This window comes from Bufo bufo, chromosome 8 (assembly GCF_905171765.1).
Source record: "Bufo bufo chromosome 8, aBufBuf1.1, whole genome shotgun sequence".
Lineage (NCBI taxonomy): Eukaryota > Metazoa > Chordata > Amphibia > Anura > Bufonidae > Bufo > Bufo bufo.
Window position 1 is genome coordinate 210,410,727 of NC_053396.1, and position 15,802 is coordinate 210,426,528.

General features: G+C 43.8%; 1 protein-coding gene across 3 annotated transcripts in view; it reads right to left on the bottom strand.

Moving 5' to 3' along the window:
* LOC120977908 (butyrophilin subfamily 1 member A1-like) overlaps positions 1-15,802 on the bottom strand; it is a 63,034-nt gene continuing 47,232 nt past the window's right edge. For all 3 annotated transcript variants that reach the window (XM_040406070.1, XM_040406067.1, XM_040406068.1), the window contains 6 exons: positions 2,845-3,120; positions 2,583-2,699; positions 1,262-1,282; positions 1,142-1,162; positions 714-740; positions 1-616 (listed from right to left, as the gene is read on the bottom strand). In XM_040406070.1, the coding sequence (XP_040262004.1) occupies positions 87-616; positions 714-740; positions 1,142-1,162; positions 1,262-1,282; positions 2,583-2,699; positions 2,845-3,120 (992 nt within the window). In that variant the 3' untranslated portion in view covers positions 1-86. The remainder of the gene's footprint in view (positions 617-713; positions 741-1,141; positions 1,163-1,261; positions 1,283-2,582; positions 2,700-2,844; positions 3,121-15,802) is intronic.

A 15,802-nucleotide genomic window follows, 5' to 3' on the forward strand; every position in this document is an offset into this window, starting at 1 on the left:
TGATGGCTCCTAGGCAGAACAACTCCTTTAAATTCCATGATTTCACAAAGAGGCGCTCTCCTTAAATATTTACATCCGTGAACTGATTATTGGTCTCTACCCTTTAACCTCAATTTGTTTCCATTTCTGCCCAACCAGAAAAAAGGTAAGACGTTTCCTCTACCATGTCCGACATTATTGAATGTATAGAGTTTGTCCCAACTTGTTGGATCATAAAATGTAATCTGCCGGGGCCCAGAAAGATTTAAGTAGACCCCAACTCGCTCAGGCTGTTCAAAAGGCAAAGGGGCTTCTTGATTGTCTAGAGCTCTAAAGTCTTCCATGAAACGGGAAATGCACCAAATATTTTCCTGAGGACGAAACATGTATGCATGTCCTTTTCTCTGGACCTCGGGGGAGGCCACTCCAACAGCCCATTCAAGACAATCCCCTAATTCAACTTCCCAGTAATGACAGCCACTGGAAAAGGCAGGTAGGCCAAGGCAGCAACGCTCAGTTTCAAACCGGGAATTGGTTGGAGGTGGTGGGTCCATTGGTGGTTCATTCATGAGTGTTGCAAGGCTGGGGGCAACAGACAGCTCAGGGTGGGCCGTCTCAGGACATAATGTAATGTATTCTGAAAAGAGTAGGGTGAAATTCGGCTGGAGTAAAAAGAAGTAAAACGGTGATAGTAAATGAGTAGAAAACTGCAGGAGGCAAATATGGTCACTTACCTGGAGTCATAACAGCTTGCCTCCAGGCTACAGTAAAGAAATGGCAAAAACTTTATAACCAAGACATAAAATAACCAGTCACAGATGAATATTCAACTCATTTTAACTAAATAATTTTTTGGTGATATTGACATTTTTATTTAATTGAGATTTCGGAACCCTGTTCAGCTACTTAGGGCCAAGGGGGATGGGGTGACATGAGCAATGTCAATGAACGCAGGAAGATGATGTGGTAATGTTCAAAAAGTTTTTTTTTTACTCCAAAATGATGGTTTCTATTAAAAGTTTGAGGGCATTTGAAAGCTTAGTTTGGTTGACACTTCTGCATTTCAGCACATTCTGGACCTGGGGGAATTTTATTGTATCGGTGCCCAATTTTTGGATTTCTTTTAAATTGTCATCTATTATCTATGTCCTTGGAGACTTACCTACTTCAGAAGAGAGGTCATCTGTGAAAAGATAAATCATGTTAGACAGAATACATGTCTGGATACCTTTTACTGTACCTGGTTTGTATAGTATGATGATATATAGTGTAGTAAACTCACCTATGGCCTGTTGGAGGTGCACTAAAACAGAGGAGAAGAACAAGATTACATCCCATCACTTGTCAAAGTCATTATCTTGAAGGTACAAGTAAAGAAGGAACCTCCATGTGGCTATGTTTAATGCAGAAGCTGCAGTCAGACTGAGGACCAGTGGACTGTCCAGGTTTTCCTCGAAGAGGTGAGGTCTATGTCATGGAAGAATTGTGACACTTGACGTATATTAGAGGGCAACTTTCAAGGATCATCATCATAGGGTGCCAACCTGGTCAGCCCGCAGTTCACAATCACAAAGCACAACACCATATTAGAAAAGAGGACAGCACTGATGGACAATTTTTTGACCAGCAGGCAAAATGTACTCCCCCTTAATCCCTTGCTATGCATCTGATGGTAATTGGGGAACTTGTCTACTTTTATGGTGCATTTCCACATAATGGAATCAATATCCATATACTGATATGTTATGCAATGACAGATCAATAATTTCAAGATGCCAACATTTAGTTGCATACCTTGAACCAGATGCAAGTTTTCTAAGGTTGGCCATAGACTTATCTGTCAGCCAGATGCTTGTTATACACACGCTGCTTGGCTCTGTTGAGCGTGCATATAATGTGAATGGGCACCAGACATCTCTGGTGGTCACTTAACTCCCAGTCCAGTCCTTCATTCTTTCCCCTGACATTTGGCTTTGGAGGAAAGTCAGAACATCTCCATAAACATTAGATGGTTGTCTGGTCTAGCTGAAATCAACAGGTTCAGCCAACATTAATTTTATGGGTTTGGCCACCTTAAAGCATTGCTTCATATTGGGTGGAATGCAATATTTTCAAGAGATGGCTGTTTCAAAGATCTAACCCAGATAGATTTGGTATTTTGGCTCTGATTTTCATTTACCCAAACACATATTTGCTGTACTTGCCCTTTATAATATTCCTATAAATGTCTTGTTATGCTTTTTCTATCAATGATTTCTGTACTCTTAAAAAACTTGCCTTCTTTGGACCATTGCTTTTTGTTAGAAGGGTGCTACTAATCTAAGCTGATAAACCTGATGTTAGGACCCCCTCCAACCAGATGTATTTGGTAAAGAAACCTGGAGGCCTATGTTACATTTCCCTATAGCACCCCTACAGGGGAAAGAAAGCATTACATGATTCCCATGGAAATCAATGGACTGTTTGTGTAACGTAGGGACATAATGGGTCCTCCAGACTGGGATATGTTTTTTGTAGCTGCCCTCTACTCTGGCTACTAGATTGGAGTCCTGCAAGGGAGACCCCTTCCCCCCTATTCATTTATAATGCCTTTTATGTCCCACCTTTTTGTTTGTGCTGCTTCTTAATGTGCACAATTGTAATTATGACTCCCGCTGTCAATATCAGAAAGATGAAGATAAAAGCATAGGCCCACGATGAGAGACGAGGAAACATGTCCGCTGGGGGGGGGAGACAAAAAATGGTCACTGATATATTAGGATGAGCAATGGAATAAAATAAAGACTATGATGACAAGGTTGTGGCAGATGACAGATATGGTCCGGAGGTTGTGAAGAGGTAGTGACCAAGTAACATGGGACTTACCTGCAATTTCCATATAAAGTCCAACTTCTTTTCCGGTCACTGGATGCCGCACTGCACCGTACACATGTCTATCACTGGGGCTTTTGAGTACTATTCTGCTCTGCAGTTGGAACAGACCATTGCTCTGGTTGTGAATGTTCTCCTGACCTGTGACCAGTTTGTTGCCATCCACTTCCCAGTGCATTTCTGGAATTGGGAACCAGTCTGACGTGATGAAAGAGATCCCAATGGAATTATCTTGCAAAGAGACCCCCAAGACAGGGATGGAGCCAATGCCTACAAAACATACAAAGCAAACATATAGAAAGTCTGATGGAGAAGGGGGACCCTCTTCAAAACGTGTTGCCTTCTTATGCTTTTTATTCACTTTTACAAAATTATTTTCCTGCTAGTAGCGTCCAGTAGTCCCAGTAGCGCCCATGTAAAAAAAAAATAACTATAGTCAATGAATGTGAACACTAATATTAGTTGTCTATGAACATTACGCCATATCCTGGTTCCATTAAGTGAGATCAATTGTTGCTTTTGACCCCTAGTAGGGTTGAATGAAGACCTGTTGAGGCCTTGAGGCAAAACAATGGGGGAGATTATGAAACTGTCTAAAAGAAGCAGACTCTAGTGTCTTGATATGAATGGCTAGGCTACCACTGTCAGCTGTGACTTCTCTTGACAGAATGATCAGCTATTTGCTGGGGTCAGGGGAGCCTTACCCACAGCATTCATGCCAAAGGCACACATGCCTCCCGGACTCCCAGAAGAGCTCACAGCTCATGAAAGGCTGTCATGTCTATGCTGGGTTTTTGAAAAGGGAGTGTGTTCTCGAGTGTGCACAGGTTTGTGCCGAAACACGTCACATTTTTAATATGTGGCAATAATTGATTAATGCAAGAACACTACATGTAAGTGCCGTTTCTTCATTATCATAATCCTCATAATATCATCAATATCTGATTGGGAGGGGTCTGGCACTCATGGCATATATTAAATATTGTTGAGTTTTCCTGTCAGGCTGCTCAGCCATGATGGCATATCATAGGCAGGATCACATCATTACCATCTATTGTACAGTAGAGTTGTGATGCCCCTTAACCCTACTAATTTATAGTTGACAGTCAAGTCACCCCTCCCCATCTTGGTTCATCCACTCTGTTCCCACCGTAGCCAGGACCACAAATAATATAAATACAAAAAAAACTCCAATACTTTGCCTCAATTGGTTGCCGCAGCAGGTCCCAAATGTGAAGTGGGCTCAATTCACAAAGTGACCTTTTTGGGTTGAACCATCCAATTATACGTATACAGGCGAAGCACCGGATTCACCAGATTTCCCCCTTCCACAACAGCTCCTGTGAGACGTCAAAAACCACACCAATAGTGAGGTACTGTGAATACCATTCACCCACACCAGTCAATCGTTTCCTACAATATCCTGCCAGGGGAACATCACGTGGTTCTTGCTGACCTATCCTGTACGATTGGGTGGACCCAACTTTACAACTCACTCCAGGAAATCTGGTGAATCCGGTGCTTTGCCTGTATACAGTACAGACCAAAAGTTTGGACACACCTTCTCATTCAAAGAGTTTTCATTGTTTTAATGACTATGAAAATTGTAGATTCACACTGAAGGCATCAAAACTATGAATTAACACATGTGGAATTATATACATAACAAACAAGTGTGAAACAACTGAAAATATGTCATATTCTAGGGTCTTCAAAGTAGCCACCTTTTGCTTTGATTACTGCTTTGCACACTCTTGGCATTCTCTTGATGAGCTTCAAGAGGTAGTCCCCTGAAATGGTTTTCACTTCACAGGTGTGCCCTGTCAGGTTTAATAAGTGGGATTTCGTGCCTTATAAATGGGGTTGGGACCATCAGTGGCGTTGAGGAGAAGTCAGGTGGATACACAGCTGATAGTCCTACTGAATAGACTGTTAGAATTTGTATTATGGCAAGAAAAAAGCAGCTAAGTAAAGAAAAACGAGTGGCCATCATTACTTTAAGAAATGAAGGTCAATCAGTCAGCCAGCCGAAAAATTGGGAAAACTTTGAAAGTAAGGGCTATTTGACCATGAAGGAGAGTGATGGGGTGCTGCGCCAGATGACCTGGCCTCCACAGTCACCGGACCTGAACCCAATCGAGATGGTTTGGGGTGAGCTGGACCACAGAGTAAAGGCAAAAGGGCCAACAAGTGCTAAGCATCTCTGGGAACTCCTTCAAGACTGTTGGAAGACCATTTCAGGTGACTACCTCTTGAAGCTCATCAAGAGAATGCCAAGAGTGTGCAAAGCAGTAATCAAAGCAAAAGGTGGCTACTTTGAAGAACCTAGAATATGACATATTTTCAGTTGTTTCACACTTGTTTGTTATGTATATAATTCCACATGTGTTAATTCATAGTTTTGATGCCTTCATAGTCATAAAAATAAAGAAAACTCTTTGAATGAGAAGGTGTGTCCAAACTTTTGGTCTGTACTGTACGTATAATTGGATGGTTCAACCCAAAAAGGTCACCTCATCTAAATATTTGGATTTCGCGTGGTCCTACAGAAACGCACAGGAACAAGTAATGTTTGCATTATTAATTCATTCAGCCAACGTCATTCATTTTATTATGTTTTTGGAGGAAATGACCTTCACGTGTTGGCAGATCTCTTTTGTATAAATAGTGTCTTGTGAGGAGGTAAAATGTCACATTAAAGATTTATTGGTAATATGCACTATATGTCAGTAGCTTCACCTGTAAGCTGTGTACAGATATTTCCAAGCTGAAATCATACATTTTGCTACTCATTTATTGATGTTAATGGGGCCAAGGGTCAAAGCTGAAGCTTGAAGTTAATGGGCCCTTATGCACACTCTGCAACAGGGCCCCTACACCTACCATGTGCCATTTATAATGCTGGTGATCTTATACGGCAGATGGGCCTTTGGGCCTCCTCGGACACCAGGACCTAGTGCAAGGGCTACTTCTGCCTCCCCTACAGCTACACCTTATCAAGGATTGTTTCCAATGTCCGGTATCCGGGGTCATTTAATCTAATTTTAGGTTGAACTGAAGCCTTTAATCAAAGGCAATTCAGAAAGAAGTGAGATTAGGGCTAGCGGACTGACAGAATCAAAAGTCGAAAATTATCCAAGCAATTATAGACAACTGCAAAAATTCTCTCTTATGCTGCATACGTTCTTTAAATAATCATTTACCACTTAAAGGTTAGTTCTACTTAGAACCTGAAACTCTCCTCAATATCTCATTGCCTGAATTTTAGACTCTTAACCTTGAAGCTGAGATCCACTATGAAGACCTGTTTGTTGGCCCCTTCAAACTGTAGAGCTATATTGACTATTGTGACTTGTTAAGATCTCCAGAATATTTTTTCTGACATTTTTATCCTGTGGAGCCACTATGCTATAGTATGAGGACCCATCACACAGCGCTGCATAATCCCAACTTCATGTACAAAAAGAATCAAAGGTGGCTAGGATATTTACAGTAGTCAACCATGAAGGTTCAGAGTTTTGGTGCCCTCAAAATTCAATATGAAAGTAAGCATACCATCATGTAGGGTAGGAGCCATAACTCTCTTTTAAAAAATCTGGTCCTCTAATACTTCTTTTTATCCAAATCAGGTTCTTGGTGCACTGTGGGTAGGGCTGCTCTGGGTCCCCAATGTCCTTTCTACCAGCTTTAAATCTTAGGGACGGTCAAACAAAAAAGAGGGGGAGGTTATTGGCATAGCGGTGGTGCACCAAACTAGGCGACCTCACCCATGGTGAAACCTTGGCAGTATGCTTACTTTGAAAACAGGCTTCCTTTAAGAGGTACAGTATCTGCAGAACATATGACTAATAATAGCAATTATCATAAGTGATCTCGATCTTTTAAAGTGGACGGATTACCTTCTATTGTTAGCAGATCTGTGCCTATGACCCTGGCTGACCTGTTCCATGTGCTCGGCAGCTGAAGACATCTGTGTTGGTCCCATGTTCATATGTGCCCACATTACTGAGAAAAATGATGTTTTAATATATGCAAAAGAGCCTCTAGGAGCAACGGGGATGTTGCCATTACACCTAGAGGCTCAGCTCTCTCTCTGCAACTGCTGCGCCCTCTCCACTTTGATTGACAGGGCAGGGAAGTGAAAACATCATCACGTCTGGCCCTGACTTCTCCTAAAGTCTCATGCTGCGCTGTGTGCTTCAGTAGGAAAGAGGCTCACAGTATAGAAGAGAACTGCGTGCGAGCCTCTTTCCTGTCCTGCAACTGTCCCAGATAATGAAGCGCACGATGCAACGTTGCTCCTAGAGGCCCATTTGCATATATTAAGACATCATTTTTCTCAGCAATGCGGGTATATATGAACATGGGACCAACACAGATGCCTTCAAGTGCACATGAAACAGGTCAGCCAGTGTCATAGGCACATATCTGATGACAGTTTTAATTCAAGGGCATGTGTGCATACTGGGTGCAAATATATCCCTGGAGCGGGGAGTAACCCATTGGATGCCAAATATCAATAATGACCCATCCATTAGACAAAGAGGTGAAGCCTTTCTTTTCATACTGGGCAAGAAGACTCTACAGGCGCTCCTGACTGGGGGGTTATTGGTCCATGCTGGTGTCTTGAGTTTATCCAGCTGGCCACCCCCGTGAACTGAGTTGATCATTATCTTTGGCTACTGCAATATACCTTCATATGGTTAATATATGTGATTAATTCCACTAACTGTGATTATAGGTATGCTATAGTAGTGCGTCTATTGTCCACTAACTCCCCCTTTTTCCTTTTAGTCACCCTGATCAGGGTGAACATCCAACCCTTATTTCCAGCTAATTATCTTTGGATCACTTGATTATATACATAAAATTGTTCTCTGATACACCTTTGGGTTTTGGCGCTTCTTATAGGGGTGTAACTTCCTTGACTTGTTAGTCACTTTTGTTTACTTCCATCCATTAGACACCAGGGTTATTCCTATTAACCACTTAACCAGCCTAGACCATCAGGACTATACTGTATTAACCACTAAACCATCCTAGACATACTATAAGTTACCCTCACATTACCCTTGACCATCATGAATATAAAGTTTAACCCTAAAGGGCATCTGTCAGCACAGAGGATAATACATATAAAAGCCAATTACCCCCTTCACCAAACTAGATAGCCAAAGACATTATCATTCATTCCTAATCCACCCTAGACCACTAGGAACATTTAGTATTAGCCCTTATGCCTTCCTTAACTGCCAAGAAAACAGAATAGCAAAAGTTTTGAGAGCTGTCGTCAATGTATCCTGATAAAAAGACAATGCTGAAAAATTTGCTGCTTGCACCGATCAGCTTCTCCCACCTGTATAATGCTTGTGTTAACTTGACAGGTCAAAAATGACTGCACAAGGGGGTGACCAAACCTTCTGTCTTTTTGGTGACCGTAGTGAAAATACTCACATTAGGTCCATAAAAGGTACCAGATCTCTGTGCCCCTAGACAAATGTTAATTGGACTGTAAGCCACCCCGCTAAAAGTTTCAAATAACTCAGGAACTCTGCATGAGGCAAATGGAGTTCTTGTAGAACCACAGCATCCATGCTGTCACTCTGCCAAGGCTGGTGTTTCCAGATCGGTACCATGCCATACAGTCTACCTAATGTACGTATTATGATCTAGTATTAATTCTCTCAAGGTGTATTCTGAAGAAAGATATCTGCAACTGAAAACTTTCCAACAATTATATGTTATTACAATCCATGTGTCAAGGATGCGGTGTGGGAGGAAAACTTCATACCGAGCACAGGAGGAAAGGGGACAGGAACTAGGCCTGCAAACTAGGGTAAAGGAGAAGGTCACCTCCTAGAACAACCCTAATCCAAGTCCTGACAACCTATCAGTATGAACTGACCTCAATGGTAGGAAAGTTCATACACAGGAACCTAGAGCCCTAACACACCCTGTAGGGCCCTAGTATAGTGACAGGAGTTGGGACAACCAATTTCTCCACCAGAAGGATGAACAGGAGTCTCCCTTAGGCCTAGATACAAAAGTAAATACAAAATACAAATAGGGAAGACGACACTTAACTTCACGTGGAGCAAAGGCAGTGCCAAGAGCTCAACCGAGATCCAACAACTAGCTAGCCCAGAGTCCAGAAACTGAAGCTATAAACTGCACCCCCAGAAGGTGTAAGCACTAATAAATAGGGGAAATTAAATGACCAAACCAACAACACCTGCAAGAGGTGTGGTCATTACCAAAACAAGTTACAAAAAATTCACAAGGAACCAGTCAGATTAACCAACGTGTTGCCAGTCTCTCTGATCCCCTGGAACCTGTCATGGGAGTGTCCGTGACGCCATGCATATTTGGAACCGATAAGATCTTGTTGTTTCGCTCATAAAGCTTGAGGGTTTCAGGATCATCTACTTTCCTTTCTTGCAAGAAGCTCTGTGACTTGTGCTAGTGACTCCAGGAACTTGCAATTAAAAACATTCAGGAATGGAACTCTGCCAAGATTATCAGTTGCCAGATGGGTCACCCTACTAAACATGACATGCCATAGCCTAAAAACCCAACATAGATCTACAGTACAGACCAAAAGTTTGGACACACCTTCTCATTCAAAGAGTTTTCTTTATTTTCATGACTATGAAGGCATCAAAACTATGAATTAACACATGTGGAATTATATACATAACAAACAAGTGTGAAACAACTGAAAATATGTCATATTCTAGGGTCTTCAAAGTAGCCACCTTTTGCTTTGATTACTGCTTTGCACACTCTTGGCATTCTCTTGATGAGCTTCAAGAGGTAGTCCCCTGAAATGGTCTTGCAACAATCTTGAAGGAGTTCCCAGAGATGCTTAGCACTTCTTGGCCCTTTTGCCTTCACTCTGCGGTCCAGCTCACCCCAAACCATCTCGATTGGGTTCAGGTCCGGTGACTGTGGAGGCCAGGTCATCTGGCGCAGCACCCCATCACTCTCCTTCATGGTCAAATAGCCCTTACTTTCAAAGTTTTCCCAATTTCTCCGCTGACTGACTGACCTTCATTTCTTAAAGTAATGATGGCCACTCGTTTTTCTTTACTTAGCTGCTTTTTTCTTGCCATAATACAAATTCTACCAGTCTATTCAGTAGGACTATCAGCTGTGTATCCACCTGACTTCTCCTCAACGCAACTGATGGTTCCAACCCCATTTTAAGGCACGAAATCCCACTTATTAAACCTGACAGGGCACACCTGTTGTAACGGTCAAGTCCACACACACACAGGGGGAAGGATAGTGACCACTGGAGCTCCACCCTCACCCCTGGCCCTGCCTACTTGCCTCACGAGTCCTGATGACAGGGGACAACTGGACGACAGTCCCTAACTTAGGATACGTGCAGGGAAGACAGACAAGACAAAATACGGAACATGAACGGACCGGGTCAGAACCAAGAGAGCTACGCAGTACAAAGGGTTAAGCAAAGAATGGTCAGGAGAAGCCGGGGTCAAATACCAGGAGAGTAGAGAAGTACAAGAGGAGTCCTAAGAGAGTAGTCAGGTGGGAGCCGAGGTCACAATACCAGGACGGATGCGCAGTACAGGAGGAGCAGGCAAAAGGATCGTCAGGGAACAGAATCAGGTGAGTATTCAGTAGTCCAACAAATAGCCAGGAACCTAGAAATTAACAGGCAACCTGTGGCTAGCAGGCTGCCTGTATTTATAGTGGGGAGTGAGGGTCATGTGACGTGGCCAGCGTCACATGACCGACAGACCAACCAGTTGAGCACCGAGGGATCAGCTCGGCGCTCAACGCAGACTTAGGAGCAGGGAGCCACCACGCAGTAAAGCCGCCCTGGGAATGAGGTCAAACACAGATCCTCATTCCCAAAGCTAAGCAACAGTTCTGCGGGCAATGGGGGACTGAGTGCACCTTCGGAACCCTGTTACAGTACCCCCCCTTTTACGAGGGGCCACCGGACCCAAGACTTCAGGCGATGGCTTTTCAGGGTGTTCTAAATGAAATTTACGAACCAGTCTAGGAGCATGAACCTCCCTGGCAGGTACCCAAGATCTCTCTTCAAGTCCATACCCCTTCCATTGAATCAGGTACTGCAAGGAGTTACGCACCTTCCTGACATCCACTATTTTAGACACGACATACTCGACAGCATCCTTAACAAGAACCGGCGGAGGCGAGGCTTTCGATGGTACTACCGGTTCAAAATATTTTTTAAGTAGAGATTTATGGAACACATTATGAATGTGGAATGACTCGGGCAGCTCCAACCTAAATGATACCGGGTTAATCACCTCCGTGATCTTATATGGTCCAATAAAACGAGGAGCAAATTTTCTAGAAGCTACCTTGAGAGATAGATTCTTGGAGGACAACCATACTGGGACGACCCAGAATGAAAACGGGGAGTAGCATCAATAGCCATGACATGGATAGGTGTAGGTAAAGCAAACATTGGAATACCCAATTTACAAGCAAACTCAAAGTCAATAAAGCTGGCCGCTGAACCGGAGTCAATAAAGGCCTTACCCGGCCACTTATTATCCCCCAGAGAAATTGTTATGGGTACCAAAAGCTTACCTTTAGAAAAATCTGGGTGTACCTGGTCTTTAGGTTGTCTTGCCTTAGGAGACTTGTCAGAGAGGACCCTCTTAGGACACTTGTTGATCCAATGGCCAGGATCTCCACAGTAGAAGCACTCTCCGTGACGAAGATTACCCCGGGTTATGCCAACCTGCATGGGTTCCTCGGTGGAGACCTCAGTGTTGTCCCTGGAAAAGGCCTCTGGCTGGACCACCATCTGAGAACAGAACTGTCGTTCTTGTCGTCTCTCTCTAACTCGTCTGTCAAGTCGGACAACTAGGGTCATCATCTCCTCTAAGGTCTCAGGAATTTGGTAATTGACTAATAGATCTTTTAAATTATCAGATAGACCAGACCTAAACTGACTCTTCAGGGCTGGTTCATTCCATCCTGAGGGGACACACCACCGTCTGAATTGGGTGCAATACTCCTCCGCAGGGAGATGGCCCTGAACCAGTGCCCTAAGAGCCGTCTCGGCTACCAGGGCCCTGTCTGGTTCGTCATAGAGGGTACCCAGGGCCTGAAAAAACCCCTCCACAGAAGTTAGACAACTGGCCCCAGGAGGTAACTAAAATTCCCAGTCCTGGGGCTCACCCTGTAGTAGAGAAATGATAATCCCCACGCGTTGGCTCTCGGGACCGGAGGACACGGGGCGAAAACGGAAGTAGAGTTTGCAATTCTCCTTAAAGGAGAGAAACCTCTTCCGGTCTCCAGAAAAGGGTTCTGGGAGCTTGATCTGGGGTTCAAAATGTGGACTGGAGGACAGAGGAGTGGAAGAACCTTGCCCTAACTCATAAGAACGGAGTTTCTCTCCTAGCTCCTGCAGTGCCATCTTAAGAGCATTATAGGCCCCCGGGCAATACAGTGCACTGGGGCCCTGTCTACACAATCACGCACTAGAATAGTATACACCCTATAGTATACAGCACCACACAGTATGCAGTATAGCACCCTATAGTATACAGCACCACACAGTATGCAGTATAGCACCCTATAGTATACAGCACCACACAGTATGCAGTATAGCACCCTATAGTATACAGCACCACACAGTATGCAGTATAGCACCCTATAGTATACAGCACCACACAGTATGCAGTATAGCACCCTATAGTATACAGCACCACACAGTATGCAGTATAGCACCCTATAGTATACAGCACCACACAGTATGCAGTATAGCACCCTATAGTATACAGCACCACACAGTATGCAGTATAGCACCCTATAGTATACAGCACCACACAGTATGCAGTATAGCACCCTATAGTATACAGCACCACACAGTATGCAGTATAGCACCCTATAGTATACAGCACCACACAGTATGCAGTATAGCACCCTATAGTATACAGCACCACACAGTATGCAGTATAGCACCCTATAGTATACAGCACCACGCAGTATGCAGTATAGCACCCTATAGTATACAGCACCACGCAGTATGCAGTATAGCACCCTATAGTATACAGCACCACGCAGTATGCAGTATAGCACCCTATAGTATACAGCACCACACAGTATGCAGTATAGCACCCTATAGTATACAGCACCACACAGTATGCAGTATAGCACCCTATAGTATACAGCACCACACAGTATGCAGTATAGCACCCTATAGTATACAGCACCACACAGTATGCAGTATAGCACCCTATAGTATACAGCACCACACAGTATGCAGTATAGCACCCTATAGTATACAGCACCACACAGTATGCAGTATAGCACCCTATAGTATACAGCACCACACAGTATGCAGTATAGCACCCTATAGTATACAGCACCACACAGTATGCAGTATAGCACCCTATAGTATACAGCACCACACAGTATGCAGTATAGCACCCTATAGTATACAGCACCACACAGTATGCAGTATAGCACCCTATAGTATACAGCACCACACAGTATGCAGTTTAGCACCCCACACTATACAGTACCCCACAGTATATAGTAGAGCAGTATAGACCCCCACACTATACAGCACCTCACTGTATACAGCACCCCAAACTATACACGATACAGCCCCCCACACTATACAGTACAGCACTCTACACTATACCGCACCCACAGTATACAGCCCCCCACACTATACAGTACAGCAGTATAGCACTCCCCCCACTATACAGGCCCCCCACACTATACAGGCCCCCCACACTATACAGGCCCCCCACACTATACAGCCCACCACACAGTATACAGGCCACCCCCCCCCCCCCCCACACACAGTATACAGCCCACCACACAATATACAGCCCATTACACAATATATAGCCCACCACACAATATACAGCCCACCACACAGTATACAGGCCCCCACACAGTATACAGCCCCCCACACAGTACACAGCACCCCACTATACAGTAGTTTACAGTATATTAAAATAACAACCCCATGTCACCTTTTTCTGATGTAATCTTTACACAGAAAAGCTCCACAGTTAACTTCTGCAACACTCCTGATAGGACCTGTGATGACTTCATAGCCATGTGACCAGTAATTGCTAGGTTACTGGTCACATGGTAATGATGTCATTAAGGTCCTAGATCAAAACTCATTAAGGTCCTAGAATTAAGATCATTAACACAGTACGATCATGATGCCTGTGTAGCCGACAGCCTGACACCCGGGGCAGTAGCTAGCAGGGCTCAAGAGGCAGCTGCCTTGGGCCCCCCCAGGAGCAACTGGGCCCAGGGCAGCTGCCCCTTTTGCCCCTTGGTAAAGACGGCCCTGGCGGCAACGCTGCTAAATGACGGTTGGGAAGTTGGCTGGTGGGTTCACTGGGCAGGCGGGCCCCCAGGCAAGTGGGGCCCCCGGGCAACTGCCCAGCGTGCCCATTCGAAAAGACGGCCCTGAGCTCCTGCACCCTCTGTGTCAAGTTAGAGACATGGTCAGTTAGGGTAGTAAGAGGATTCATGATACTGTGGTTATTGGGCCTGTTAATCTAAGCAACAGTTCGGGACCGAGTGCACCTTTGGAACCCCGTTACACCTGTGAAGTGAAAACCATTTCAGGGGACTACCTCTTGAAGCTCATCAAGAGAATGCCAAGAGTGTGCAAAGCAGTAATCAAAGCAAAAGGTGGCTACTTTGAAGAACCTAGAATATGACATATTTTCAGTTGTTTCACACTTGTTTGTTATGTATATAATTCCACATGTGTTAATTCATAGTTTTGATGCCTTCAGGGTGAATCTACAATTTTCATAGTCATGAAAATAAAGAAAACTTTTTGAATGAGAAGGTGTGTCCAAACTTTTGGTCTGTACTGTATGTACGTAAATACCTGACTACACGTGTACACTCCCTTTCCCACAGCAGCTACTTCACTTTCTGCCTCACTAGTTGTGCATTCTGATGGGTATGAAAAGTGCATTCGACTGAAAGGTCATGGAGATGAAGAACTGCAGAGAGATGTTTTTGAGAATTCAAAGTAGGTGGAAAGCTGCTGGTTTGCGAATAGACATGCTGTATGTTCAAGGATATCTGCAGTCATAAATAATCAGTTTCAAGTTCAAATTTTTTCTCGAAAAATAAATTCTAATGTCTCCAAATAAAAAAAAGTATGCATTAAATTTGGTTCCATTCCCACACAGCTGAGGGATCTCCATCATCGGTATCTCCTACCATTCTCTGTTGCATTGTTGGCTACAATCACTGGTCTCAGCTAGGTCACTATGCACAATACTTCGCTGTGTATGAAATGTTGTTGCCTGCGATGTTTACATGACATCAGATGGAACCCTATGGAACCCAACATAAGTCAATAGGGTCCATTGGGCGCCATTGATGTCCATTGTGTAATGATTTGGCACAGCAAGAAGTTCACAGAAAATGTATCACCTAAAATTTGTGCACGGTCTTTTCCATTATCATATTTATTCCTTGGCCAAGAAATTTTCACTATTAGGTCATTTTGAGAGCATGTGGTTTGGAAGGCCAGAAAAGAGCAATGGGACAAGTAGAGCCAATTGAACTCTACAAGAAAAGTTGACCGCGCCTAACCAAAAGTTTCACAAATGACCATGCAAATATTTTATCTGATGCTAGATCTATTATGAAGGGAACCAGTTCACTGGACAAGTTCATTAGGTTAAAGGTAAAGGACAATAACTGGAAAAAAAAATCTATGCTACCATTGAGAAGTTAAAAACGTAAACAGAAGACAAGACGAGGCGGGTCTTGCAGTCTTTTTGCTGCCCCTGGTGGAAACTGCCATAGCTCCCCAAATATTTTTGATGAGAATAAGCAATAGACTGTTGTGACCTCATGTCATGGAATGTCTACCCATGGACGGACATTCTGGAGAAACCTAATTCCTACCTTTCCCCACAAGTGGTGTACTGTTGGCTGGGGG